The following is a 27,996-nucleotide window of genomic DNA, read 5'->3' as shown; positions in this document are numbered from 1 at the left end:
ATTTCCGGACACTCGCACAAGCTCCGATCCAGAGAAAAGGGATGAAAAAGTCGATTCAATAGATATCCCGCATGTGTTTTCCCTCCACTGAATCCTTGAGATGCATCCAAGGATACTTTTTTCTCATAATTGAATAAAAAAGCAACAGAAGCTCCCATCTGTTGTCGAAGGTGAAAAAAAAATAATAAAATGGGCGACTATGAAAGTTATAATTCGAATTTTATCTCATTTAATTTCTGACGATACAATAAATTGATTTGGCGTTCGAGGAAAGAGGCAAGAAAGTCTGCTAAAAAAATTTTAATAGCTTCTTCGGCTTATATTTAGATTGCCAATGTGGAGAACAATTCAATTCCTCTTTCAAGGATTAATTTAATTAATAAACTAAGGAAGTTATTACATTACGTTGAAGTGGCTGAAGTTATAAACACATATCAAAGTGAAAAGCAGCAATGAAGCATAATTCCAACATCGCGACATTTATAAGAAACATTCTACAGTTTGACCTACACAAACACAATTGCAGGGAAAGATTCTTTCCCCTGCTTGAATAGATACAAAAGAAGTGGCACGAGTCGAAGAGTGTTGATTTAATTTCCACGCCGGTTCTGATGAATAATGTGAGTAAATAGAGAAGCTCATATGCATAACTATAAGACTTGGGAGAGTTTAGAACAACAAAAGTTCGTCCATCTCACTCGTTGGGGGAAAGATTTCAACGGCGGAGAAGGTGAGAACCTGCCGAAAATTGTGCGCAAGAAGTTTCGCCAGGGTAACTCGATGCAACGGAAGGTGTTCATGCAAAAAGGAAGACATCCTCCGTTGGAATTGACTGCGCCGTGCATAAAAACGCCACATAATGTATGAGCCGGGGAGAGAATGTGCATATGTACATAGGTATGTTTGGTGGAATTGTGTGGATTGAGCCGGTGAGCGGTGATTGGTCGAGCGGCACGTGTTGTTCCCCTCCTCGCTGGCCAGGTGAGCGGTATAAAAACGTCCCACCGGCTCGGCATCGCTCAGACGAACTCTGGTTCTCGCTGAGGAATTGTTTGTGTGCCGTTCGTGAGTTTCTCTTCTTTTCGTGTGAATAAAGTGGAAGTGACTCGAGGGATGACTTCAGAAGTCTATCGCTACTACTACATCCCGTGCAAGGGCGAGCTGATGGAGGTGGATCAGATGGGCGAGGGATACCTGGGGCAGCCATATCTGCAGAACTACCTGCCCCTCGTGCCACACGGCTATGACGGCTCGTTCTCGGATGGGTGGCACACGCCAAGTCCGGGCAGCATGAGATCGTCCAGTCCGGAGTATATTGATTTAAATCCGCCACCTCAATTTGGCCTCCCATGCAAAACCGCGCCGCCAATTGATTCGCTCACGAAAGGGAAGCGGCGAAATTATCGAAAGCACCAGCCCGCGATTATTTCGGTCACGAAAGACACCGCTGATGAGGGCGCGAAGAAGAGCGGCGGCGAGAATCTGGTCGTGGCGGTGTTGGATGAATCACCTCTGGCCATTGAGCAGGAGCTCCTCACCGAGGACAGTGGTGACGAGGCGCTGTTTGACGTGACGGACTACCCAAGCAGCACGGACGGTGTGGATGGCGGCAAGAAGAGACGTGGGAAGCAAGTGTCACCGGTGGTGAAGCGCAAGAGGCGTCTGGCGGCGAATGCACGTGAGCGAAAGCGCATGAGGACACTAAACTCAGCCTTCGACCGGCTGCGACAGTATTTGCCATCGCTGGGCAATGATCGACAGCTCTCGAAGCACGAGACACTGCAAATGGCCCAGACGTACATCACAGCCTTGTGGGAACTGCTCCAGTGAAACATCCCGGGCGTCCGTGACATCCGCATCAGTATTAAGTCTGGCCAAATCAAAACATCATCCCTGTTGCCATTCAAATTGTTATTCGTACGTTAGTTAACTATCAATCGCGTCTATTTATTGCCATAATTATATTATTTTATATTCGCTCGCCATGACAAGAATGGAATCCCTAAGAATAGTGTTGCTCAACTCTAGTTTGTTATTTGAAATAAATTATGTTGAAATGAAATGTTTTTCGACGAAACACTTTGTAACTGCTATTGATATTTAAAAATTATACAAGAAATTATATTGCATTATGTAGGTGAAATTGTGTTATCGCTCTTCTTTGTGGTCTTCGCCCTTGTCTCCTTGGGAGAAACCGAATCCTTTTGTTCTCCTCACCACATTGCGCCAGGTAAAGAAATTCTCAAATAGCAGGTCCACTTTTTTCAGTCTGCCGCATCGTCGTTATTTTTTGTCCGATCTCTCTCTCGTCTATCTGCAGAAAAGATACCTGAATTTTTTGGATCTTTTATTGCGCTTCTATTTCTCCTGAGATGCGACTAATTTTTTCACACAAGATTATCACAGGTGAGCAATGCGATATTCCTCACGAAATTCTCATGGAATATGCTTGTCTTGTTCGCATTTCTCCACTGATTTCTCAAATAAGAATTGACCTTTCCACTTGAGTAATTAAGGATAGAAAAAAATTGGGAAGTGCACGATATGTTTTTGAATGTTTGTTTCTAAAAATTCCTCTATTAAAAATATAATTGATCAATTTCCGAAATGGTCAGAAATTGGGAAATCAATATCAAGATTTGATGAAATGATTATAAATTATGTCTGAATTACACACAATGTTATTTTTCAATATTGACTGGAGATTTGAGAAGAAACAGACCAAAATCAGAGAGATTAGACAAGAGCAAGAAGCATAAATTCTTATATTTACGTGTCTTTTCAACAAGAAGAATATCATAATCACGTTAATGATATGCAAATTATAAATATTTACACACTGTCGTGTCTTTTGCATGGCCCTGAGCTCATGATTATTGGTCAAAATTCACTTTCGCTCATGATTTTCAGCATTTGAAGAATGGAATTATCCAGGAGGAGATGAAAGGTAAATTTGGGGGTTGAAAATGAAAATTCCCAATTGAAAGAGAAGCGCGCAGGTCCTTTGTTGCCTTGATAGCCACTAAATTGGTCCGACAGACAGTCATCAATATTACACGGAGTGCCCTCATCTATTGGCGGATGGCACAAAAGTGGAACCTCCAGAGGAGACGGTGCATTTGTTTTGGGCGAGTTATTCAGGTTATTGGCTGGAACAGAGAGTCTCTTTTGGTCTCAACGACACGCAAACACCTGTTTTTGCTGATGGCATCTTTATGTTCTGCGCCCAATTGAATAAGATTTGCCTAATTTCTGCCCTCGCGATCGTGGAACAATTGAATATCACTCAAGGAATGGAATATTTGAGCATTTGAGAAGAGGCAGTGAAAATATGATATTTTCATTATATGTATTTGACTTTATTTGAAGTCAAAGAGATCTACTTTTGGAGCTTCTCTTTTTTGTCCAATTCTGCGTCATGATGACCAGGAGGGTCGTATATTTAGCATTTTATTGGGTCCTTTTTATCGTCTCCAGTGACAGCGAGCACCCGTCCTCTATTGTTTTGCATACTTTTTCCACAGGGCCTCGTCTTTATTCCATTTGTCAGTATGTCTGAGTTTTTATGTGCGACATGTGATGATAATTTTTGCGACAGCCTCTCGAGTAAATCCTGCGGCGTGAGTTGCCGGAAGAGAGAGTCTATGAAAGCACCTTGAGAGTCTATCCGTTTCTTGCAAGATAACAATCTCCCGCCAGAATTTGCTGGACGATGTCCTCGCGTTCCGTTTGGATGGATTTATTTCAGTGAGATTTCCGTATCACCTCCCATATCTCCTTTTTGCCATTGCATTTTGGATTAATGCATAACTGTTAAGGTGGGCCCCCCCTGTACAGGTGCCTCAAATGCCCTCGTAGACCAAAAGTAAAAACATTCACTTGCGCTGATGGGGTAAAAGTAAAATGAAAACAAACTGATAATTTATACGCACCTTTTTTCTACCCAGAAGTGTGTACAACAATTACATCGTATCTCGACGAGATCTCGGCGAGGGGTAAATATTTAGAATACTTTGAGTGCAACGTTATTGCAGGTCAAGAACTTTTGCCCATCGCGGAAAGAGAAGGTGTTTGTCCTCTCTGTGGCCTAAGTGACTCAGCTTGCCCGAAAAAATTCATTGTATGTTGAATGCATAACGAATCAACGAGGCAAAAACAACCATAAATTACTCCACAGCCTTTAGAGATATGTAAATTAATTTTGTTGCGCCTGAAATAGCGAAGAAATTTCCACTGCAAAAGAAAAACTGTTGACTTCCAATTGCCAATCAATTTTCACTTCTCTCCCCATTACAGAATGCCCAGCAATTAGTATCCTTTTCTGTCGCTGTGCCTTTCGTCACCTCGATGTGCTTAAGTGGCCGTATTCATTAGGCCGGGAAAGTGACTCCAAAACATGATTAATTGGTTTTGATTTAATGCAGCCGCGAACGAGGGTGAAATGCGTCCCGAGCGGAGTTATAACAGGCATCAAGACCGAGTTGACCACTGTATTAACGGCCCACCTTGCACGCTAAACTCCTGTTTTTGAAGATGACCGGTGTTCGATTGTGTAGATATGCAAAACCGATTTAACAATGCAAACTGCAGCGCGAGGGCAGGAAGAGGAGTGAAAAAAACATTTCACTTATAATAATGATAAAATGCTGATACGCCTCTGAGGACTCACAATTCGCTTCCTCCTTTGCCAAAAACACTTTTTTCTCTGCGAGGATTGTTTTTTCCTCCACCAGTCTCTCCACTTGACGCTTAATTAACCGGGGGAAGTTGAAGAAGAAGAAAAAAGCATTTGATGGCAAAAAGAAAAACTGCAGAGTATTGAATTACCAGACTGAGGAAACGTTCATAAAAGGTATTGCACTTCATTAACTCCTTAAACGCGGTCGCAAAAAGGAGAAGGAGAAGAGCTGTGGAGTCAGTTACTTTAATTTCATATTACTATGATTACATATGATCCCTTATCCAGTCAGTGAATTGCGCCACATCCGTGAAGATCGCATAGTGATCCGGATCGCAGAGGAAGTGATTCTGAAGAGCGATACTCACTGAGACAATGCCTCTGATGTACCACTTGTTGTTCTCCTTGAACACCATTCCTCCGCCACTATCTCCATTGCACACTGAGGATCCTGGCAAGGAGAGAGAAGAATATTCAGCTGAATTTCGCGACTTTTATTTCATCACTTACCGTTATTGAATCCCGCGCAGTAGGTAACATTTGATGTGAGACGACTGAAGAAGTCCCTGTTGGACCAAATGCAGGTTTCATGTGTGACGACGGGCATATTAACATGCGACAATTTGTCATCCACAATGCCGTGCTCGTTGTAGCCAAAGCCGGGAACTGTGCCGATTTTATTGACAATCGAGCGCAGCTCTTTGTTGAAGGGCCACAGACACACCGGCCGGACGTACTCGCTGAAGCGGGCCTCCGTCTTCAGCTTCACAATCGCCAGGTCCGAGTAGAATTTCTCATTCTCATAGTTGGGGTGAATGATGATCTCGGACACCTTGACATCTTCTTCAGGACCATTCCACTGCAGAAGGCTGTATTTGCCCAGATATATGAGTAATTGGGAGGCTTGCATGGGTCGCGTGGAGTCTTTCAGTGCCACACAATGGGCTGCCGTGAGGATGGTTCGCTGTGAAAGAGCGGCACAACATATGTTAATATTATATGGCGGAGATGTGGCATTCGCGGTGGGATTGAGTGACCCCTTGTTTGTGCATAAATTTACCCGGTTAATGAGACTCCCGCCACAGGTATACTTCAGCTCGGGCCCCGATGATATGTACAGCGCCGCGTGCCAGGGGAACTGACCACGATATGACTCCTCCCCGGACACAATTAATGCGTTTGATTTGCGCGCCACTTCGCCGCACGTGTCGAACGACAGGCGCGGTGCGGAATCCCGCTCGGTTGGATTGAACTTGGACAGATCGCCCTGGAAGTAGGGACTCCTGGTGGTTGTCCTGGCGTTGGCGGCTCTCAGGCGATCGTCTCGATAGCGCGTAGTCCTGTAACTCTCCGTCGTGGTCGTGATGACTTGATTGTAGGGATACTCGTCGTTGTGGTGGTTGAAGAGGATCCGCCGCGTGGTGCTCTCTTGATTGGTCACAGGTCTGGTTGTCACCGATCTTCCGGATTCGTAATTAATGTCATCGCGGCCAGAATTCGCGATCACTGGTCTTGCGTCTCGTCTCAGTGGCTGATCGTTACTGGTCAGAGATGTTGGGGTGTAGTAAGGTGTGCTGCTGGATGTGTGAGAGTTTGTGGATCTTATGGTGCTTAGTTGATTAGGAGCGTAATTACTATCGGATGAAAAGATTGCGTCACTCTGGAAAATACCTCTGCTCGTCACGGGTTGATCTTTGTTGGAAGTGCGCGAACCAGAGTTTTGATTTGTCGATCCTACAACTTCGTAGTACAGCGCTGTGTCCCTTGCGATATCAGCAGATGACTTCTGAACTGACCGAACTGTCTGAATGGGTTCAGTTGTTGTGACGTGATCAGGACAGATTCGCTGTCCATTGAGTCTGACCGATATGACTTTTGGGGCGTGATATGAATTGTAGCGCACATAGAATCTCACATCCGTTTGCTCACTGGGACGCAATTTGTATGTCCTGTCGTCGAGTCTGTACTCCGTGTTGTCCAATGTGGTGATGCTGAATCTGTAGTTGGCGCCCAGACTGTGCGCCCTCGAGTCCAAGATAACATCAATGAACACTCCGTGAAGCATAACATTGGTCCTCAAGTGTAACACGCCGTTCCACTGCTCGTTATTTGACGAAATGCTCTCATACTCAAAGACATCCGCACAGGGCGTCGTTAGCACTTGTTGAGCTCGTGCCGACAACAAGAGGAAACTCCACACAAGAATCACCTGCTGAACAATATTAAGAGATTCATGTAAACAATTTGCGACAACTCCGCGTCTCTCACACATTGATCAATATCCGATAGAGAGAGCGAATGCGTAATTTGAGATTTATAATTCCTGGAAATATAGCTCTAGTGTGGCTTTTTAATTCAACACTATCTCACACCACGGCCTTCAAATTAATTCAAAGCACTCACAAACGCACCTTTGAGCTTATGGAATGCATTTCTTCACGCAAAGTTCACGCTTTCAGACTCACTTTCAACACACTTTGTCACATCACCGCGCAAATTCGATGAGCACCCGAGGAAATTTTGTGATTCTAACTGAATTTCCTGATATTCTTGATGGTTATTGAATTGGCTGATTTGCTGTTGACACAGCCAGAGCTACTTAACAACTAAGACACGATGCAATGAGTCTCATTGCATGCCGCAAAGTGGAGATGAGAATCGCGTCAGAGTAGACGCAACAAGTCTCAATAAACGTGCCTTATTGAAAACATTTCCATAAAAATAGCTTTTTGCAAACGTTACAAAACCCTGTATCAACACTATATGTGCACTTACGTGTATATAATTCATTAGGGGATTTTTATCATAAATTTCCCATGAGAATTTTCTATATTTGTGTGATTCTCCCGCGATAAACAGTCTCTCGGAAATAATTTCTACTTCCAACTTACTGAAGGTGTCACGTTTGAGGCGGTGTGTTGTGGTGTTTTTGTGCTCCACGCATCCATAAGGATGCAGAGTCCTCATGGAAGACAATCTCGTGAATGAAAGTGAAGGTGAAGAACAGAAATTTACATAAATGCTCACCACTTCCGATCGAAATGGCTGAAACTTCCCTCATTCAATAGTCATTTAAATATTATTTGAATAATAAATTTCTCTTCGGTGAAGAGAAAAAAAATGATGTCCCTCTCTGACCACTGTTGTCCTCTGAAAAGGATATAATTCCTATCGCAGCAGGTGATTCTCCATAAAAGTGGCTGGCGAACAAGAGGGAATTGATATAAACAAGATGATAAAGGCAAGGACATATCGAAGGACTTCTTCGTCTTTACCATCTCCCGAATTACCATTAAAAGGCGCTCTACCTGGCGTCTTATCATCACGAGCTACCTTCTCGCAACTTGATATATCTTTCCACGAGAGACAGTGTTGATCTTCGTAGGTTGTTTTTATAAACGATCGTGTCATCGAGTTGTGATAAGATCGCAAGATCGGAAAAATTTGTTTTATTCGAATTTAATGAATATTTTATTTCACATCAAATAAACTTACCTGGAGAATTTCGGGATAGCACTTCTGACCGTGACAAATCTCACGAACCCAGGAACATTTTTATTGGTGTTAAATGTGATCGTCTTGAGTTAGAGAAAAGAAGTCTGACTGGGAATTTCACACACATAAATTGATACTCTTCTATTTTCAAAACTATAACTTGGAATTTCTGCTTTTTAACATGCGACGCTTTACTCATCAATTGAGTTGTATTACAAGTGTATTTTTACATTCATGTGCTAAACAAGTATGTAAAATTGCTCTGCGGGTTATCATTGCGACGATTGCATCTTGGGAAAAAATCTATCGTATTTATTTTCTACATGTTGTTCATCTCTACACGTGTGTAAACAATGCCATGGCAATGTTGGGGCGTAATCAATGCGGCGTTCAAGGCTCAGAGAACTGGGAAATATAGCGAAATGTGTTGTGCCTTTACATGGTAAAAAATACCTCTTTACATTTTACATGTAAAGAATGTGTAAAAAATGTAAAATGTAAAGTAAAATGTAAAATGTCAAGTAAAATGTAAAAATTCTTTTCTGAAGTTTAAAAACTACTGAAACGTCCCGTGGAATTGCAGAAAATACTTTTTGTCACATACGCGAGAAGTCACAAAATTGTAAACAACAGTGAAAACTCAGGAAAATCTGCAAATTGTTGGCATAATTGAGTAGGTAAGTTATAATCAAAAACTGATGTTCCAATACATTTGTTTGATGGAATATCGAAGTTTACTCTAATTTTTCAAGAAAATTTGCTAACTGAACGTATATTTTTGTATTCTTTGCGAGGTACTTTGCTGCCGATTACCTAACCATCGAGGAACTCCAGCAAGGAAGAAGAAAGTCCATCCAGCAATAGACAGGCCCATAGAATGTCGGATCGCATTTTTAAACTTCATTCTTGGATTTTGGGCAAGAGAAGACGATTTTCATGCCGATTGCTTCATTTCGTTGTTTTGGTGCAAGACTCATCATCAAAATATAACATGTTCTTGATTATAAATATACTTTATTAACTTACTTTATAACTATAATTACATTATTAACATTTATGCTTATTTTTCTTAAAGATCTTCAAACAGGTCCAAATTTGATTCGCAGTCCAACTCGTCCGTGTCCTCCGATTGAATTTCGCTGATTTCTTGATTTGGTGATCTTATCAACATTTGGTCCAATTTAGCCGCATAATAAATATGTAATAATTTCTTGGATCTTTCAAAATTAAGGCGATTTCGCCTTTGAGAATGCACAATTCCCCATTGAGAGAATGCCCTCTCAATTTGGCCAGTACTCGCTGGGATTTTGAGAAGCCTAATGGCAAGTTTTGCGAGGGTCGGATGTTGTGTTTTGCTTGTTTTCCAGAAGAGCAATGCCCCGCTAGGGTTCCCCACTTCGTTCTCAAACAGAGTTCCGAACAGCCCTCTTTTCTCCTTGTAATCTACCAGGCTTTGCAATCCATCCGATGTTTTCACAAGAGTTTTTACAAGATAGGAATCAACTATCTTCATTTGTTCTGAATTCAGGGCTTCCTTCTTTAACCAAGGATGTAGAAAATGGGCAGTGAGCATCTGCGCATTCAAGACTTTCGCCTTTCTCTTTTTCAATAGTGGTTTCCAAATTTTTTCATATTCAGGTGGAAACTTCGTTTTCAATCCCAACCACAAGTCAGCTGCTTCTGCTAATGAAAAATCACTCTTTTGGCACAGATTAATTGTCTCGCAAACAGGATCGAAAATACGTATGTACTTATTGACTTCCTGAATGAAATCTGAATTATACAAAAGAGTAACAACGTCCTGCCGCATTTGTTTCTCTTCTGCGCAAATAGTTTTCATATATTGCAGATTATCAATGAGGCATTTGTACGAATCTCGGTAAGAGCACCACCTTGTTCCACATATGAGTTTTATCCTTTGTCCTCCCTTTTCCACGACTTTCGCTTCCAATCCAGAGTTCTTAAACTCTTTCAAGATCTTCATCACATTTTCAGCGAGGGTTTTGTTTGTTTCCATCAGATCTTTTCCAAGTAAATTAGCAGAATGTGCATTGCAAGTAAAATGCAACATGTCATGAGCAACATCTTTTCCCATTCTCACCATATTACTGGCATTATCAGACACCACGCAATATATAGTGCATTTGTATTTTTCTAAAGCTGTCTTTTTCGCCAATTGCACCTTTCTCATCAGGAAGTCTCCGGTCTCTGAGTCAGTAGAAACATTATATGCATCTAAAAACACGGCTTTATCTTCAGTGGTTTGAAGAAGAAAGGCCAATACTTTCATATTGGAAGAGTTTTTCCAGGAATCAATTAGCAAAACCGACTCACTCCCACAAGCATTTGAGGAAGACTCGATGTTTTCCTCATACACTTGATCGAGTAGAGTCGTGGAAATCATCTTCCGTGTTGGGATGTGCTTTGCGTATGATGGCCTTGCATTGCGCCACATTTCCACAAATGCCGGATGCTCAACCACTGATAGCGGCAGATTTGCTTGAAAAACAAATCTGGCAATCGACATGGTGATCTTACCGATCTCATTTTTGGAAATGGAGTCAACGAAGTTATCCATCTTTTGATCCTTTCTCCTTGGTCCTCCTTGTAATGACTCTCCTTTTCGTTTCAAGGCTTGAACGGTTGACGATGACGAAGATGCAGCTTGTGATGAAATATCACACGCAACAGTAGCAGGGGACGCATTCTGTGACGTTTGAGAGCTGGGTCCAGGAGATTCCGCTTGATCAGAAATTGGTGGCTCAGTTGACTTTGTAACAGCATCCTTCGAGTTCACCATTGCACATTTTGCTCTGTGGGTCTTTAACCTTTGTTCCGTGGTATTTTTTAATGTCTTTTTGCAAATTAAGCACAATGCCAGGTATTGTCCTTCTTCAATCACTAATTCAAATCTGAACTTCTGATATTTTTCAGAAGTTTTTCGCCCCGACATATTCACGGAGTTACAACTTTCGTCAAGAATGAATGAGAGAACACAATCCATAAACTTTCGAACCACGACTAACGAAAAGGGCAATGTGAGGGTTGCTTATATTCATATCCAGAATGCACAGCGGGAAAACCCCATGTTTAGCAAATATCTTGGCATGAGACTTCCAGGATTGCACGAGATTAAATTTTTGCCTAAGACCCATATATCCGAGAAACCTGTCTGCACATTTTGGTCTTAATTACCTAAACGAGGGTAAAATTCACAAAACTCTTAATGATTTTGGCTTCATGGAAAAACGCCTGAAGTAAATTCCCAATATAAACGAATGTTCCATTCGAAAAATTGAACTCAATTTTCATATTTTACATTTTTTCTTTACATGTTAAAAATAAAGTGTGTAAAGAAAACATTTTTTACCATGTAAAGAATCGTGTAAATGTAAAAATGTAAAAAATTCGCCCAACACTGATAGCGAAATGAGATGAGATGAGTAACAGGAAACTGAATGCGCCCATGTGTTTTTATTTGTTAAATTTTTCACCGAGTCATCCTCCTAATATCCTTTAAGAAGATAATGTGCAAAATTTGCTTCAGGAAATCCCACTGATTCTCCATACGAGGAAGACTTTGGCGCCACTTCAGCTTCACTGTGGTCGAATTGACCATATATCGAGACGCCTTTTTTGCCCTTTTGTCTTACAGTCAATTAGCAAACTCTAACGAGAACTCCCACATGACGAGTCGAGTCCTTCGGACGTTTCGGCACTTTGTCGGGATGTGTTAGATGAAATCTGATATTGGCAATCAATATTCCCTGGACCGAAGTGATAGTTTAGGAGAGTCGGAAGGAAATATTTGGTCAAGTAAGTGAAAATGATTGTCTTAATGTCTGCATTAGCAAAGGAAAAACGCTTAATTTATGTGGAACTAATGAAAATTGGCAAAATTACCACAGGATATGGCCGCAGTTACTGATCTTTGGTGAAAAATTAGGGTATAGGAATGAAATAATTATAGACTCGCCAAAATGTATGCGGAGAAGTTGCAGAAAACTAGTAGAAGAGCCGGTAAATTCAAAAAGATAGATTCACTATATTATATTATATATAATGAGGTGGTTTGGCCTTTTTTTCAGTCTCCACACTTGAATGCAAAATAAATCCATGTCATATTAGCAACATCACTCAGTTATGCAAAAACATAAATGGTTGCAATTTAATGAATTTTCAACACTCACACGAAACATAATAATCTCAAATTATGCTATTTTGAAAATCTCTCGCCAGAGATCGTTCTGAATGAGACAGTAAATAAAATTCTCTGGTTAAACATGCACAGTTTTTGTCAAAATCCCCAGTATTTACAATTTCGGAGTGAGTGTTGAAATGAAAGAAAACAGTCAATTATATGTATATATTGAGAAAAATCCTTATTAGCGCCGCAAAAGGCGCGAATATTCACTGAATGCATTTCGTGTGGTTATCACATTTGCCTTGTGCAAATGCAATTGCAAGATTGCAGTCTGAGAATAAAGGACGATCTTCATTATGTACAAAAGTGGCAAAAGTGAGAGTGAATATTACCTTTATTTTTATGCCACACACCATACGATTCCCCGAGATGTTAAACGCGTGTGTCCGATTTTTTGCACACCAATAATTCACTGCCTTTACTAAGTCATGTCTTTTTTTGCCAAAGTGCAAACTTTAACACGAAAGTTTCATGCGCGTGGCTCTAGTTTGTAAGAAGCACTCTCAGGATGTTTTCTTTTTTTCTTCGGGGATGCAGAAATAGGCAATTCCCTATGCGTTCGCCTGATTGAAAGACGATGGGCAGAGGGATAATGAGATGAGGAGAAAAAGTGGACTAATTTGTATATTTTATTTTGTTTGCCTGTCATGTTAGGCCTTATTATTTAATGCGACTATCAAATTAGCAACTATTCGCAACAGTGTGTACATCTGACACGAAATACCCTTCTTCTCTATGTTTTTGAGTTTTGAGCGGACGTTACTTTATTATTCTAATTGGCCACTGATACACTTTTGGAATTGATTTTTTCTCGTCTGGTTTATCAGTCGACAGGCCAAGAGATTCGAGGCCAATTTACTCCAGCCTCTCTGATCGCGCGCTTCATTAGAGTGTCTATTTTGTCTGCTAATCCAAAGATTGGGAGATAATTTGATGCAGGCGATTTATGGTGTTATTGCGGCATGAGCTAAATATTTTCCTCTGATTTCCAGGCAAATGCTGATGGTGATTATTCTAAAATTCCACAGCATTCTAAGGGTCAAGGCGTGAAGGGAGTTTCTTGCTAAAAAATCTCCCAGCATTCTTAACAAGCATCCATTCAATCGGATATAAAAGTAAATGCTCCAAATTACCCAATCACATCCGCTTTACTGTGTTTTCTCCTTGTGAGTTTCGCACGATTTTTTCGGCTAAACCCAGTGAAGACTGTATGGCAAGTTTGGCTGAGGTAGAAAATAACTTCACATCGCGTTCATGTCTTTAATCGTGCTTGTCGACTGCTCGAAGGCTCGTCTCTGGTGGCGTTCATTCAGAGAGATCCCCAGTGCTCAATCTCCCTTCTTGTGGATCATTCTAAATGCCACACTATCAGGAAAGTAACTCTAGTGGTCTCAGGCGTATTGGCAATCGAGCGGGAGATTAACTAAAATTACCATTTCTTTTGTTCTTTATAATTTCAACAATTCCATTGCAATCGAAGTGGAGTGAGTGCCTTCCACCCGAGCTCACGTGACGGAATGACATTTTAATTGGAAATAATTGTTTCGAATGTGTTCAATTTTGTGTGGCTCTCACTGATCTCTACTGATACGCGAAATTGAGCTGATCAACCGTCTCAGAGGAGCACCGAAAAAGCCGGGGCCAATATAGGTACACCAAATTGCCAGTCTTCTGAAGTTGCAGACACTTAACGAACATTATTGATTCTCGAATTCTTCTCATGATGCTGCGCGGCGTTCGCGGGACAATGAACCATTTTATGCACCATATCGAAAATATTTAGTCAAAAAATCCTCCTGAAAACTCTTCTAAATGCTAAGGAGATTTTAATATTTGGACATATTTCTATTCATTGCAACAAAAGGCTCTTTCTTCAGTGCCGCTAATTTCAATAAAAGGATACTTTTTGTGAGTTTTTCACTTTCGCTGAGATGAAGCAATTAAATTCGCTATGGACGGACCTTCTGTAATTTATGTCCTGCGCCATTGATTTGGGAGGTCCGGCACGATTTCTGTTGCAGGATCAAAAAAGAGAAAACTGTGATAATTCTCACCCAATAAATTTGAAATATTGACTTCTAAATGGGGAGGATCAAATACATTCCGGCGAAAGAGAAATTCCAATAAATTTTTATTGCAAAGATGAAATTTATGTGTTTAATGAAGAAATTCTGAGCTGTGCTGCAACTTGTGGATCTTGATTATTTTGCTTGCATGTCAGGACAAATTAACAGATTGCTGGGCTTCTTTATGTTCACACGATCATCCTTCCTTGCGGCAAACGGCGACACTCTCATGATAAATGATATGAGATCATCTTCAGGGATTTAATGAATGCGTGGCGTGAATTAAAATATCTTCTTGATACTCCTGAATTGCAGAACGATCAGCGCGATCTGGCTACTTGGCGTGGCTGGGAAATTTAATAAATATCAACTTAAGGAGTGATTAGTTGCCAATTTGCGACGGCACAAGATGAATCAAGCAAAATATGATTTTGCATGCTATCAAATTCCCACTGTTTTTCAATCTTTCTCATTCTCTCTCAATTTGCCAAGGAAATGGTGCGTAACTTTTGATAAATAATAGACTTTTATGATACACTTTCAATGGACCAGTGTGTGTGGCTTCCATTCATTTGACGACCCCCGAGGTTTGGTAGCATTTTTCTTACATTTTCGGGACAACAGAAAGCGATACTTGTTCAGCAACACTGCTGGACGCTATTGTATGAAAATTACAAATTTATCCCTGATCCTATTGTTGCACAGTGAAAATGCTACCCAGTAAAAACAGTCCTATAGGAATCGTGCGGGATTCGTGCCGGATCTTCCTCTATCTCCGCTGTTTTCCGCAGCGGAACCTTCCACCAAAAATCCGCTGTTTGTCGGCACGGATAGCGGAAATTTTGATAGAAATTTTGGCGGAATAATACGCAGAATTCCGCAATATTTTCACCGGATGATTCCGCTATTTATTATTATTCCCGGAGGTTTTGGGTCTCGGGATTTCTCGGCGGAATTATAGAGGAAAACCGCGTTTCAATTCCGCAGGGACAATGGCGGAATTTTACCGGATTTACTTGCCGGAATCACGCAAGATGATCCGTTGAAATTCCAGCAATGGCCAAAAGGACCTTAAATGCCGGATTTGTGCCGGATTTTCTTGCAGGAATCTTGCGAGAACTTCCACCAAAATTCCAGCAATGGCCAAAAGGACCTTAAATGCCGGATTTGTGCCGGATTTTCTTGCAGGAATCCTGCAAGAAATTCCGCCGAAATTCCTGCATGGACGAAAAGGACCATAAATGGCGGATTTGTACCGGATTTTCCTGCAGGAATCCTGCAAGAAATTCCGCCGAAATTCCTGCATGGACGAAAAGGACCATAAATGGCGGATTTGTACCGGATTTTCCTGCAGGAATCCTGCAAGAAATTCCGCCGAAATTCCGCTAAAATATATGCCTATACTTTGAATATGGCGTGCTTCGGACCAATTTTTCGAGGTGGCGCTGTGATTCACAAAGTGATCGGGTGATGTCATTTGGGGGAACTTCACAACAAATATAAATATGGGACTTGGAATTTCACCAAGACATTAATTCATGCACGCAAATAAGTCCTTTTTCACGCTTATTATAGTATAGAGCTGGGTGCAAGGATGCTTCCACGGTACAGGATGAGTAGAAAGGGGGAAAAAGTACTTTCCGCACCGGAAATATGCCAATTTTTGGAAAAATTGTTGAAAAACCCTTAAAAAAAAATTTTTTTTTTTGCCGAAATTCTCATTGCTTCTCAAGGATATCAATGTGAAATCATCGAAAAACTGCAAATATGCACACCCAAGAGCCTTATTTCCTCAATATTGAGGATAAAATGCGTGACTTTTCCCCACCCACTTTTGACAGCTGCCATCTTGAAAGACAATCTCCGAAAAATAGGCAGTTCAGTCATTGCGGAATGCTCTGCAAGATTCCACCAAGAATCCACAACTCAAATTCCCCCCACTTGAATAGTGGAAAAATGGCGGAAGCGTCTTGCAAGATTCCTCCACTTTTCCGCCATTTGCGGAAAAAACGGCGGAAACGCAGCAAAAGTGTCCTGCAGAATTTCTACCACGAATCCTTGAAGTCAAATCCCTTTTCCTGAGTGGCGGAGATGCCGATTGTACCTGGACGGAAGATTTGCAGGACATTTTCCTGCGATTCCGCCGTTTTCGTTTCAAATAGCGGAATAGTGGAGGATTCTTGCGGGAGAATTCCACCGCAATTCCTGCATTTCTTTTTCAAACGCAGGAATTGCGGTGGAATGCTCCCGCAAGAATCCGCCACTTTTCCGCCATTTGCGGAAAAAACGGAGGAAACGCAGCAAAAGTGTCCTGCAGAATTTCTACCACGAATCCTTGAAGTCAAATCCCTCTTCCCGAGTGGCGGAGATGCCGATTGTACCTGGACGGAAGATTTGCAGGACATTTTCCTGCGATTCCGCCGTTTTCGTTTCAAATAGCGGAATAGTGGAGGAATCTTGCGGGAGAATTCCACCGCAATTCCTGCATTTCTTTTTCAAACGCAGGAATTGCGGTGGAATGCTCCCGCAAGAATCCTCCACTTTTCCGCCATTTGCGGAAAAAACGGAGGAAACGCAGCAAAAGTGTCCTGCAGAATTTCTACCACGAATCCTTAAGATCAAATCCCTCTTCCTGAGTGGCGGAGATGCCGATTGTACCTGGACGGAAGATTTGCAGGACATTTTCCTGCGATTCCGCCGTTTTCGTTTCAAATAGCGGAATAGTGGAGGAATCTTGCGGGAGAATTCCACCGCAATTCCTGCATTTCTTTTTCAAACGCAGGAATTGCGGTGGAATGCTCCCGCAAGAATCCTCCACTTTTACGCCATTTGCGGAAAAAACGGAGGAAAACGCAGCAAAAGTCTCCTGCAGAATTTCTCAACCACGAATCCTTGAAGTCAAATCCCTTTCCCGAGTGGCGGAGATGCCGATTGTACCGGAACGAAAGATTTGCCAGGACATTTTACCCTGCGATTCCGCCGTTTTCGTTTCAAATAGCGGAAAAGTGAAGGAATCTTGCGGAGATCCACCGCAATTCTGCATTTCTTTTTCAAAACGCAGGAACTTGCGGTGGAAGCTCCGCGCAACCGATCTCACTTTTCCGCCATTTGCGGAAAAAACGGAAGGAAACGCAGCAAAAGTGTCCTGCAGAATTTCTAACCTACGATCCTTGAAGTCAAAATCCCTCTTCCCAGTGGCGGAGATGCCGATTGTACCTGGACGGAGATTTGCAGGACATTTTCCTGCGATTCCGCCGTTTTCGTTTCAAATACCGAATAGTGGAGGAATCTTGCGGGAGAATTCCACCGCAATTCCTGCATTTCTTTTTCAAACGCAGGAATTGCGGTGGAATGCTCCCGCAAGAATCCGCCACTTTTCCGCCATTTGCGGAAAAAACGGAGGAAACGCAGCAAAAGTGTCCTGCAGAATTTCTACCACGAATCCTTGAAGTCAAATCCCTCTTCCCGAGTGGCGGAGATGCCGATTGTACCTGGACGGAAGATTTGCAGGACATTTTCCTGCGATTCCGCCGTTTTCGTTTCAAATACCGGAAAAGTGGAGGATTCTTGCGGGAGAATTCCACCGCAATTCCTGCATTTCTTTTTCAAACGCAGGAATTGCGGTGGAATGCTCCCGCAAGAATCCTCCACTTTTCCGCCATTTGCGGAAAAAACGGAGGAAACGCAGCAAAAGTGTCCTGCAGAATAAACATTTCTACCACGAATCCTTGAAGTCAAAATCCCCTTTTCCTGAGTGGCGGAGATGCCGATTGTACCTGGACGGAAGATTTGCAGGACATTTTCCTGCGATTCCGCCGTTTTCGTTTCAAATAGCGGAATAGTGGAGGAAACTTGCGGGAGAATTCCACCGCAATTCCTGCATTTCTTTTTCAAACGCAGGAATTGCGGTGGAATGCTCCCGCAAGAATCCTCCACTTTTCCGCCATTTGCGGAAAAAACGGAGGAAACGCAGCAAAAGTGTCCTGCAGAATTTCTACCACGAATCCTTGAAGTCAAATCCCTTTTCCTGAGTGGCGGAGATGCCGATTGTACCTGGACGGAAGATTTGCAGGACTTCCGTGCGATTCCGCCGTTTTCGTTTCAAATAGCGGAATAGTGGAGGAATCTTGCGGGAGAATTCCACCGCAATTCCTGCATTTCTTTTTCAAACGCAGGAATTGCGGTGGAATGCTCCCGCAAGAATCCTCCACTTTTCCGCCATTTGCGGAAAAAACGGAGGAAACGCAGCAAAAGTGTCCTGCAGAATTTCTACCAACGAATCCTTGAAGTCAAATCCCTCTTCCCGAGTGGCGGAGATGCCGATTGTACCTGGACGGAAGATTTGCAGGACATTTTCCTGCGATTCCGCCGTTTTCGTTTCAAATACCGGAAAAGTGGAGGAATCTTGCGGGAGAATTCCACCGCAATTCCTGCATTTCTTTTTCAAACGCAGGAATTGCGGTGGAATTCTCCCGCAAGATTCCTCCACTATTCCGCTATTTGAAACGAAAACGGCGGAATCGCAGGAAAATGTCCTGCAAATCTTCCGTCCAGGTACAATCGGCATCTCCGCCACTCAGGAAGAGGGATTTGACTTCAAGGATTCGTGGTAGAAATTCTGCAGGACACTTTTGCTGCGTTTCCGCCGTTTTTTCCGCAAATGGCGGAAAAGTGGAGGATTCTTGCGGGAGCATTCCACCGCAATTCCTGCGTTTGAAAAAGAAACGCAGGAATTGCGGTGGAATTCTCCCGCAAGATTCCTCCACTATTCCGCTATTTGAAACGAAAACGGCGGAATCGCAGGAAAATGTCCTGCAAATCTTCCGTCCAGGTACAATCGGCATCTCCGCCACTCGGGAAGAGGGATTTGACTTCAAGGATTCGTGGTAGAAATTCTGCAGGACACTTTTGCTGCGTTTCCTCCGTTTTTTCCGCAAATGGCGGAAAAGTGGAGGATTCTTGCGGGAGCATTCCACCGCAATTCCTGCGTTTGAAAAAGAAATGCAGGAATTGCGGTGGAATTCTCCCGCAAGATTCCTCCACTATTCCGCTATTTGAAACGAAAACGGCGGAATCGCAGGAAAATGTCCTGCAAATCTTCCGTCCCGGTACAATCGGCATCTCCGCCACTCAGGAAGAGGGATTTGATCTTAAGGATTCGTGGTAGAAATTTTGCAGGACACTTTTGCTGCGTTTCCTCCGTTTTTTCCGCAAATGCCGGAAAAGTGGAGGATTCTTGCGGGAGAATTCCACCGCAATTCCTGCGTTTGAAAAAGAAATGCAGGAATTGCGGTGGAGTTCTCCCGCAAGATTCCTCCACTATTCCGCTATTTGAAACGAAAACGGCGGAATCGCAGGAAAATGTCCTGCAAATCTTCCGTCCAGGTACAATCGGCATCTCCGCCACTCAGGAAGAGGGATTTGATCTTAAGGATTCGTGGTAGAAATTTTGCAGGACACTTTTGCTGCGTTTCCTCCGTTTTTTCCGCAAATGGCGGAAAAGTGGAGGATTCTTGCGGGAGCATTCCACCGCAATTCCTGCGTTTGAAAAAGAAATGCAGGAATTGCGGTGGAATTCTCCCGCAAGATTCCTCCACTATTCCGCTATTTGAAACGAAAACGGCGGAATCGCAGGAAAATGTCCTGCAAATCTTCCGTCCCGGCGCTTCCAATGTCTCAGCCACTCAGGGTGAGGGAATTCGGCTGCAGGATTCTTATAGGAATCCTGCAGGAGGCTTCCGGCGTTTTTCCGGCCTTCGGGAAGAGGGAATTCGGCTGCAGGATTCTTAAAGGAATCCTGCAGGAGGCTTCCGGCGTTTTTCCGGCCTTCGGGAAGAGGGAATTCGGCTGCAGGATTCTTAAAGGAATCCTGCAGGAGGCTTCCGGCGTTTTTCCGGCCTTCGGGAAGAGGGAATTCGGCTGCAGGATTCTTAAAGGAATCCTGCAGGAGGCTTCCGGCGTTTTTCCGGCCTTCGGGAAGAGGGAATTCGGCTGCAGGATTCTTAAAGGAATCCTGCAGGAGGCTTCCGGCGTTTTTCCGGCCTTCGGGAAGAGGGAATTCGGCTGCAGGATTCTTAAAGGAATCCTGCAGGAGGCTTCCGGCGTTTTCCCGGCCTTCGGGAAGAGGGAATTCGGCTGCAGGATTCTTAAAGGAATCCTGCAGGAGGCTTCCGCGTTTTTCCGGCCTTCGGGAAGAGGGAATTCGGCTGCAGGATTCTTAAAGGAATCCTGCAGGAGGCTTCCGGCGTTTTTCCGGCCTTCGGGAAGAGGGAATTCGGCTGCAGGATTCTTAAAGGAATCCTGCAGGAGGCTTCCGGCGTTTTTCCCGGCCTTCGGGAAGAGGGAATTCGGCTGCAGGATTCTTAAAGGAATCCTGCAGGAGGCTTCCGGCGTTTTTCCGGCCTTCGGGAAGAGGGAATTCGGCTGCAGGATTCTTAAAGGAATCCTGCAGGAGGCTTCCGGCGTTTTTCCGGCCTTCGGGAAGAGGGAATTCGGCTGCAGGATTCTTAAAGGAATCCTGCAGGAGGCTTCCGGCGTTTTCCCGGCCTTCGGGAAGAGGGAATTCGGCTGCAGGATTCTTAGAGGAATCCTGCAGGAGGCTTCCGGCGTTTTCCCGGCCTTCGGGAAGAGGGAATTCGGCTGCAGGATTCTTAAAGGAATCCTGCAGGAGGCTTCCGGTGTTTTTCCGGCCTTCGGGAAGAGGGAATTCGGCTGCAGGATTCTTAAAGGAATCCTGCAGGAGGCTTCCGGCGTTTTTCCGGCCTTCGGGAAGAGGGAATTCGGCTGCAGGATTCTTAAAGGAATCCTGCAGGAGGCTTCCGGCGTTTTTCCGGCCTTCGGGAAGAGGGAATTCGGCTGCAGGATTCTTAAAGGAATCCTGCAGGAGGCTTCCGGCGTTTTTCCCGGCCTTCGGGAAGAGGGAATTCGGCTGCAGGATTCTTAGAGGAATCCTGCAGCGGGACTCCGTCATTTTCAGATGGCGGATTTGACGATGGATTTCGTGCACGAATCCAGCAAAGCATAATTTGGGCTCTGGAGCAACATGACGGAAATGTGGTGGAAAAACGGCGGATAGCGGATTGGTTTTTACTGGGTACGATTCTCACCATCCACACTGAATTTATCTCCGGAAATTTTAATTCAGACACCCCAATATTTTATCCTTTCTGCATTTCAAAAATGAAATGATAAAGGAGTAAATTTGGGGAAACATGCGTGAGATTTGACTGTGTGGTTTCCCAAAGACTCTAAAGCTGAAGTGTAGCCAAAAGACAGCCAAGAGATGTATATAATTTCGGACCTCTGCCAAATGATGGATCATCCCAGAAATATAACATTGAAGAGTGCACAGAAAATTCAGCTTTATTAGTACAAAGAGACGGAATAAAATTCAAGGAAATTTCGTGTGAACAACAGTTGGTCAATTTTGGTCACAACACGTGCCCATGTTAAACGCTGTGAAGTATAACGATGATAGCCTCCAAGTGCTTCTTAATGCTAGAGCCAAAATAGGGAGGGAGAAATCATCCGTGCCCTCAACTTGGACTTGTGGATATTTGGACGAATGGTTCGGACTTGCAGTAATTTTATGATTTTTCATACTCATATAGCTTGTCAAACATATGGCGCTGGGGGTGCAATAATTTTGCCATGGATCTCCTTCGCATCCTTGGCCAGAGAGGCCAAGACAGAGAGAGAAAGAGAGGTTTTATGCATCAGCGATTGAGGTATAATTCAACAGCGCTTTCCAGGATATTTCGCGCTGACTCAGCAATTATAGCTCCTTGATCGAGAGGACTCTTCTTGTAACATCTTATTTGAGAGCGTGATGGTGTGAAAAAGCTAAAGGGTGTTCTGCTTTTGTAATCGCTGTTGGCAGTGTGAAGGAATCAGATTAATTTTGAAGTCACCCCCAAACAATTAGGCAACTTCCTCTCTCCGATAAATTAAATTCCGACTGCCTTCTCTCACTTCCCGCAGCCATATGGCTGGGAACTCCAAAATGAGCGAATAGATTGCATCTGATTCAGGTATCCCAACGAGCAAAAGTTCATCCTCGCCACATCTTCACATGCACGGATGCCTGAATAAGCGCAGAGTGCAATTATTATTTTTTCCAAAGATTAAAATAACACTCCAAATACAATTTCGATGGATCGCGGCTTGGGCTTTGAGCACTGAACAGTTGAACTGCTCCTTGAGATTGTGTAGCAATTCAATAAAAAAGAGCGTAAGGTGCAATGTTTGCGATCCAGGATGAATCGCTCTAACTCCCTGGATGAGATGCGGTGTCGATTTCAGAAGAGGGAAAAGGTAAATTTGCTGACTAATATACCGCAAATCCGGTTCCTTCTTCACGTAAGCCAAGAAAAATGCATCAATACAAGTGCTAAATTTTCTTACCGCAAAAACAAATTTCTTGAAACAATATATTACCTGCCACGGTCGGCCTTTTTTTATACCTTTGATTTTATCGTAGAAATTTTTATAGTAAAAGACCCCCTTTTTTGCGCTGTTCATGCCGAATTTCATCGTGTATAAATTTCTACCTGACCACCCACTAATTTTGCGCCAAATGTTCAAAGGAGCAACCGAAAGAGTTGGAAATGTATGGTGAAGAAGGTAGAGAAGTAAATGACATTTTTACCATAATTTCCGTCACTTTTGGCCTCACCGGCGTGCAATTATCCCACATGATGTCTTCATATTTCAACCCATCACTCCTGGGACTGGAAATCATTTAATTTTTTGCTCACTGATTTTTCATATTTATTAGCCACTTTCCACCGACCGAAACGGCGGTCATTAAGCCAAATGCTAGAAGGTTGGCTTTCCTCCCAAAAGTCACTGCGCAAATCCTCAATCCCGGACATTTGTTTGAACACACTTATAGCGTGCATATCGTTGCACTTGTGCGGCGCAAAAAGTCCTTTCCAAATATGTATATTTCATGCCATAATTTGCAGTGAAATGGGGTGAACACCATCCGCTTCTCACTCTTCATGGCTGCAGGGAATATATATGGCCCAAAGTTGTGTGTCAATATTTGCATTCTATAAATTCATTTTCATTTTCCAAAGAGCGGGAATTTGCACTGCTGTATTTGGAGAACCATTGAACAACGGAGGGCTATAATAAAATCTCCTGATGTGCGATGATCGTTTTCTGATTTTGTCCCAACAACAATGCTAATTTGTGGACGCCGAAGCGCTCTGTTTAATTTGGTCGCGCGCCTGGAATTTTGTTTGACAAATAAATCTTGCTGCCAACAATGTGACTCCCCGGATGGCTTGGCGAGGGTGGATGACAGTGGATAAACAAGTTAATAATTGGATTCTTTAATAATAAAATTGGAGGGTTCTGCGCAATTGCTTTAATACTTCACATTACATGGATTTTATTGGATTAAGCATTGGAATGTGAGGGATTGAAAATTAAGAGGAAAGACAACATTGAATGTGTTGATCATTCTCTTAAATCACTTAGTGTTGAAAGGGAATTTCTCATTTCATCCTCAATTTTGCAGATTCCCTGAAATTTTCCCTCCATCGTAATCCTAACATTGGTTTTCTGGACAATTTTCGGCACGAATTCATCAGCTCATCACGGGAGGAGATGAAGCACTCGCCGGTAATCGGAATTGTGAGAGAGTCTGTGGTCAGGGAATGTGTGGATGGGGGCGAGAAAAGGTGGCCCGACAAGGGGAGTTTATGGGAAAATGATCATCGCGCGAAGCGTTTGAAAGCCGCGAAAATCGGTGCCTTGAAATAAATTGGATTATCTGTCGATTGTGCCGATGATGGAATGAAGCCATTGAGCATCTTCCGAAATATAATAATGTCCGGTTGAGGGATGAAACACTATAATCTGTGTGTTCTCATCACCTCGTCAGGCCCAATACGTATAATTATTAAAACAAACTAATCCACTTAATGCAATCTGCCGTGGACGCCTGTCTGGCCAGTATTTCTCTGCACTTTCTGCCCTCTCTTCTCTTCTCAGGCCATCAGCAATGATGGAACAGTAAACAGGAAGCACTCGTGTGGACAAAAGGTCGCTCCAGCATCTCGTGAAATTGTGTCAACCCACAAGAGCGCCCGAATTGTTCTGCAAAATTGCCCGGGTGAGAAAAAATAAGTGAAAGTCCGCTCCATTTCTAAAGAGAAGACCGCACTGGAGGCAAAAAGTGGTGGTTTTGCGGCAAAGGAGCAAGACAAGGTCCGAATTATCCACAAAGTTATAATCGGAAGTCATCATTACAAATGACTTTTTGATTTGGTCTCATTTCTAACAAGATCCCAACCTTGTTTCACGTTTTTTAATGATCGCCTCATAGTTTTCACACATTTTTTGTCTGCCCGAAATTCGTCGATCTTCTCAAGATGTGAAAAAAAAATCTTGCGGTGAGATTTATGAGTGTGAAGTAATTTTTCTTAAGAAAATTGGAATAATTCTGAGAAGCTCAGATCAATTAAATAGGTAAAGAAATGTCATTAGTTATGCCTTGTATAGCCAAAAAAGGCAATAAAATAAAATTTATTCTTTTTAAACTTTAGCGCTTTTTTTCATATTGGACGCACTTTCGACCAATTTTGGGTGAAATTCAATTGGATTCTGTCTTCGCTAAAAGTTGAAGCAGCGTTGAAGCAATTTTTGGTGATAATTCTTTTTCCTATCACTCGATGGCGCTACAATCAACGACTGCAACTTTCCGGATATTTTGCATCACTTTTCGTGGAGCGTGGCTGTTTCGCAGGCGAGTTGGCCGATAAATCCAGTTCCTGACCATGCCGACCATTGGAATTAAGCGAGATTTGCTTTTCGCCTCCCTGGGGAAGACTTACAGTGAGTAGTTTGCGAGGAATAATAGTCAAATTGCAGTGATTGATCAAATAACCTAATTTCCGGCAGCCGATGACGAATTCCAGACCCTCTGCTTTGCCTTCGGCCTGGAACTGGATGAAGTTGTGAGTGATCAGGAAGAGAGTGATGTCAGTGATGTATGTTGATTGTTGTCATGCTTTCCAGACCAGCGAGAAGCAGATGCTGACGAAGGAACAGGGCGATAATGTTGCTCTGGACAATGCCTCTGAGGAGATCATCTATCGGATCGACATTCCGGCTAATCGATACGATTTGCTGTGCCTGGAGGGACTCGTCTCGGCCCTGCTAGTGTTCCAGGAGAAGTGAGTACCACTCGAAGCTTGGTGGAATATCGGGAATTTATGTAATTTGTCTTCCAGAATCAAGCAGCCACGTTTCCGGACCGTGGATCCAGTCGGAGAACCGCAGACTCTCACTTTGACACCCGCAACGGGGCTCATCCGACCCTTCGCCGTGGCCGCTGTTCTGCGCAACATCACCTTCACTGCCGACTCGTACAATTCCTTCATCGATCTGCAGGATAAATTGCACCAAAACATCTGTCGGAAGCGATCACTGGTGGCCATTGGGACGCACGATTTGGACACTCTCCATGGTCCGTTCATCTACGATGCCAGGGCACCGGCGGAGATCAAATTCAAGCCGCTGAACCAGGAGAAGGAGATGACTGCGGTGGAACTGATGGAATTCTACTCAACTCATGCGCAGCTGAAACAGTATTTGCCCATCATCAGAGATTCGCCAGTGTATCCGGTGATCTACGACTCTAACGGCGTGGTGTTGTCCCTTCCGCCTATCATCAACGGCGATCACTCGAAGATTTCGCTGAACACGAAGAACGTCTTCATCGAGTGCACGGCCACGGATCTGACGAAGGCGAAGGTGGTTCTGGACACGCTCGTGTGCATGTTTTCCAGCCACTGCCAGGAGCAATTCACCGTGGAGTGGTGTCAGGTGGTGAATAGTGATGGACAGAGTGTTCAATATCCGGAGCTCGCCTATCGCACGGAGAAAGTGTCAGCGAAGAAAGCCAACGCGTATGTTGGGATCGAAAAGAGTGCCGACGAAACAGCCCAGTTGCTCAATAGGATGTACTTGAACACCACCGCCGCTGGAGATGAGCTCTCAGTGGAAATTCCGCCCACCAGGCACGACATCATCCACGCCTGCGACATCTACGAGGACGTGGCCATCGCCTATGGCTACAACAACATCCGGAAGTCTCTGCCGGCGACCACGGCAATTGGGAAACAATATCCACTGAACAAGCTGACTGAGCAGCTACGAGAGCAAGTCGCCCAGGCGGGATTTACTGAAGCGCTGACCTTTGCGCTGTGCTCACGCGATGACATCTCAGCGAAGCTTGGCAGGAAGATAGAGCTCGTGCCGGCGGTGCATATCTCCAATCCGAAAACCCTAGAGTTCCAAGTGGGACGCACGACTCTCATCTCTGGGCTGCTGAAGACGCTGGCGGCCAACAAGAAGATGCCTCTGCCGTTGAAGCTCTTTGAGATCTCCGATGTGATTCTCTCTGACGAGGAGGCGGAAGTGAATGCGCGCAACGAGCGTCGGATTTGTGCGGTGAACTGCAACAAGAACGCCGGATTCGAGGTGGTGCATGGACTGCTGGACAGAGTGATGCAACTGCTCGAGGTGCCGTGGAAGGGTGACAATGGATACTGCTTGGATGCCACTGAAGATGCTACTTTCTTCCCCGGAAGATGTGCTGCGATTATGTACAAGGGCTCGCGGATTGGCACGATTGGCGTTCTGCATCCGTCGGTGCTGCAGGCCTTCGAGCTGACGAATCCCTGCTCCCTCATGGAGTTCACCATTGAGCCCTTTGTTTAATGTGGAAATAATTACACAAATTACAACTATTTATGAAGCTTACTTTCTGCACAATAATTTATTATTCAACTTCGTCAGATCTCACGACGGGGTGGGAGAGAGGGATCATCGCTTTCTTGTACTCGTCCCTTGCCAGGGACTTCCGCATGTCGAAAGCATCTTCATCCGGATCGCCAGAGTAGTAATCCAGCACGGTTCGGTATATTATGTAGCCCAAATTGGAGTACATGTTGATGGCAATTTTATTGCTGACTCGCACGAAGAGATCCACGAAGAATGCCATCTTCTTGTTGGACACATCCTCGAGGAACTTCATGAGGGTGGCAGCGAGACCCAAGCGGCCTGGAAAAGCAGAAAAGTACAGTCAGGAAATAGAGTGCGTGGGAATTGTGAGGGAAACTCACGGTAGTCTGTGGAAACAGTGAGAGCAGTTACGTGACCGTGCCAGTTTTCGAGATGTCCTTCGGACTTTCCCATGATGTACCCCATAATCTCGCCCAGAGGCGACTCCACGACTTCCTGCAAGGCGAGAGAGGAGGTGAAAACAGCGCCAGAGGGCAGATTCCGAAGGCTACTCACGAAGTATTCGGGCCATTGGGAGAGGTACTGCATGTAGAAGGACAATCCGTAGGTTTCGGTCAGGTGATCGAGGTTGACATTGTTGAAATGGAACATGTCGTTGCACGTGAAGGGCCTGAGGACAGACATTGCTGGAGGAAGATGCCGGCGAATCCGTCAGTGCACCGCGAGAATTTCCGGCGAAGAGATGTCAAAATGCGGCCCGGCAGCGCCAGCTGGTGTCAATTTGGGCGGTAGTT

General features: G+C 43.9%; 5 protein-coding genes across 6 annotated transcripts; 2 read left to right on the top strand and 3 right to left on the bottom strand.

Annotated features, from left to right (window-relative positions):
* The first annotated feature begins 1,113 nt into the window (after positions 1-1,113).
* On the top strand, positions 1,114-2,289 carry LOC132264955 (protein atonal). The gene has a single exon (XM_059765306.1). It carries the CDS (start codon positions 1,114-1,116, stop codon positions 1,828-1,830), a length of 717 nt encoding a protein of 238 aa, XP_059621289.1. The 3' UTR covers positions 1,831-2,289.
* Positions 2,290-4,912: 2,623 nt separating this feature from the next.
* On the bottom strand, positions 4,913-7,304 carry LOC132262951 (serine proteinase stubble-like). 2 transcript variants are annotated; one of them, XM_059762467.1, is made up of 4 exons: positions 7,090-7,304; positions 5,739-6,890; positions 5,189-5,642; positions 4,913-5,129 (listed from the first exon to the last, which is right to left on the bottom strand). In XM_059762467.1, the coding sequence occupies exons 1-4, from the start codon at positions 7,108-7,110 to the stop codon at positions 4,945-4,947; spliced, it is 1,812 nt and encodes a 603-aa protein (XP_059618450.1). In that variant the 5' UTR covers positions 7,111-7,304; the 3' UTR covers positions 4,913-4,944. The 2 variants fall into 2 exon arrangements, with proteins under 2 accessions (XP_059618450.1, XP_059618458.1); XM_059762475.1 differs by having other exon boundaries at positions 5,739-6,887.
* Positions 7,305-9,242: 1,938 nt separating this feature from the next.
* LOC132264954 (uncharacterized) lies at positions 9,243-11,126 on the bottom strand. Its single transcript, XM_059765305.1, has one exon. It carries the CDS (start codon positions 11,124-11,126, stop codon positions 9,243-9,245), a length of 1,884 nt encoding a protein of 627 aa, XP_059621288.1.
* A 14,002-nt stretch (positions 11,127-25,128) lies between these two features.
* On the top strand, positions 25,129-27,220 carry LOC132264754 (phenylalanine--tRNA ligase beta subunit). Its single transcript, XM_059765064.1, has 4 exons — positions 25,129-25,288; positions 25,355-25,410; positions 25,472-25,629; positions 25,687-27,220. Exons 1-4 carry the CDS (start codon positions 25,231-25,233, stop codon positions 27,176-27,178), a joined length of 1,764 nt encoding a protein of 587 aa, XP_059621047.1. The 5' UTR covers positions 25,129-25,230; the 3' UTR covers positions 27,179-27,220.
* Positions 27,192-27,982, bottom strand: LOC132264756 (N-alpha-acetyltransferase 20). Its single transcript, XM_059765067.1, has 3 exons — positions 27,758-27,982; positions 27,583-27,697; positions 27,192-27,520 (listed from the first exon to the last, which is right to left on the bottom strand). The coding sequence occupies exons 1-3, from the start codon at positions 27,884-27,886 to the stop codon at positions 27,240-27,242; spliced, it is 525 nt and encodes a 174-aa protein (XP_059621050.1). The 5' UTR covers positions 27,887-27,982; the 3' UTR covers positions 27,192-27,239.
* Between the last annotated feature and the right edge of the window lie 14 nt (positions 27,983-27,996).

The sequence above is a fragment of the Phlebotomus argentipes genome, unplaced genomic scaffold (genome assembly GCF_947086385.1).
Source record: "Phlebotomus argentipes unplaced genomic scaffold, Phlebotomus argentipes genome assembly contig_2, whole genome shotgun sequence".
NCBI lineage: Eukaryota > Metazoa > Arthropoda > Insecta > Diptera > Psychodidae > Phlebotomus > Phlebotomus argentipes.
This window is presented reverse-complemented; position numbering and strand designations above follow the sequence as displayed.

Bases quoted from the DNA above. Each gene is read 5' to 3' on its own strand.
- LOC132264955 (XM_059765306.1), top strand. From the start codon at position 1,114: ATGACTTCAGAAGTCTATCGCTACTACTACATCCCGTGCAAGGGCGAG.
- LOC132262951 (XM_059762467.1), bottom strand. From the start codon at position 7,110: ATGCATTCCATAAGCTCAAAG. The intron at 6,891-7,089 runs GTGCGTTTGTGA...AATATTGTTCAG, and splicing joins TGCATTCCATAAGCTCAAAG to CAGGTGATTCTTGTGTGGAG. The intron at 5,130-5,188 runs GTAAGTGATGAA...TCTCCTTGCCAG, and splicing joins CTGCGCGGGATTCAATAACG to GATCCTCAGTGTGCAATGGA.
- LOC132264954 (XM_059765305.1), bottom strand. From the start codon at position 11,126: ATGTCGGGGCGAAAAACTTCTGAAAAATATCAGAAGTTCAGATTTGAA.
- LOC132264754 (XM_059765064.1), top strand. From the start codon at position 25,231: ATGCCGACCATTGGAATTAAGCGAGATTTGCTTTTCGCCTCCCTGGGG. The intron at 25,289-25,354 runs GTGAGTAGTTTG...AATTTCCGGCAG, and splicing joins CTCCCTGGGGAAGACTTACA to CCGATGACGAATTCCAGACC. The intron at 25,411-25,471 runs GTGAGTGATCAG...CATGCTTTCCAG, and splicing joins GCCTGGAACTGGATGAAGTT to ACCAGCGAGAAGCAGATGCT.
- LOC132264756 (XM_059765067.1), bottom strand. From the start codon at position 27,886: ATGTCTGTCCTCAGGCCCTTCACGTGCAACGACATGTTCCATTTCAAC. The intron at 27,698-27,757 runs GTGAGTAGCCTT...CTCGCCTTGCAG, and splicing joins CCCAATGGCCCGAATACTTC to GAAGTCGTGGAGTCGCCTCT. The intron at 27,521-27,582 runs GTGAGTTTCCCT...CTGCTTTTCCAG, and splicing joins CACTGTTTCCACAGACTACC to GCCGCTTGGGTCTCGCTGCC.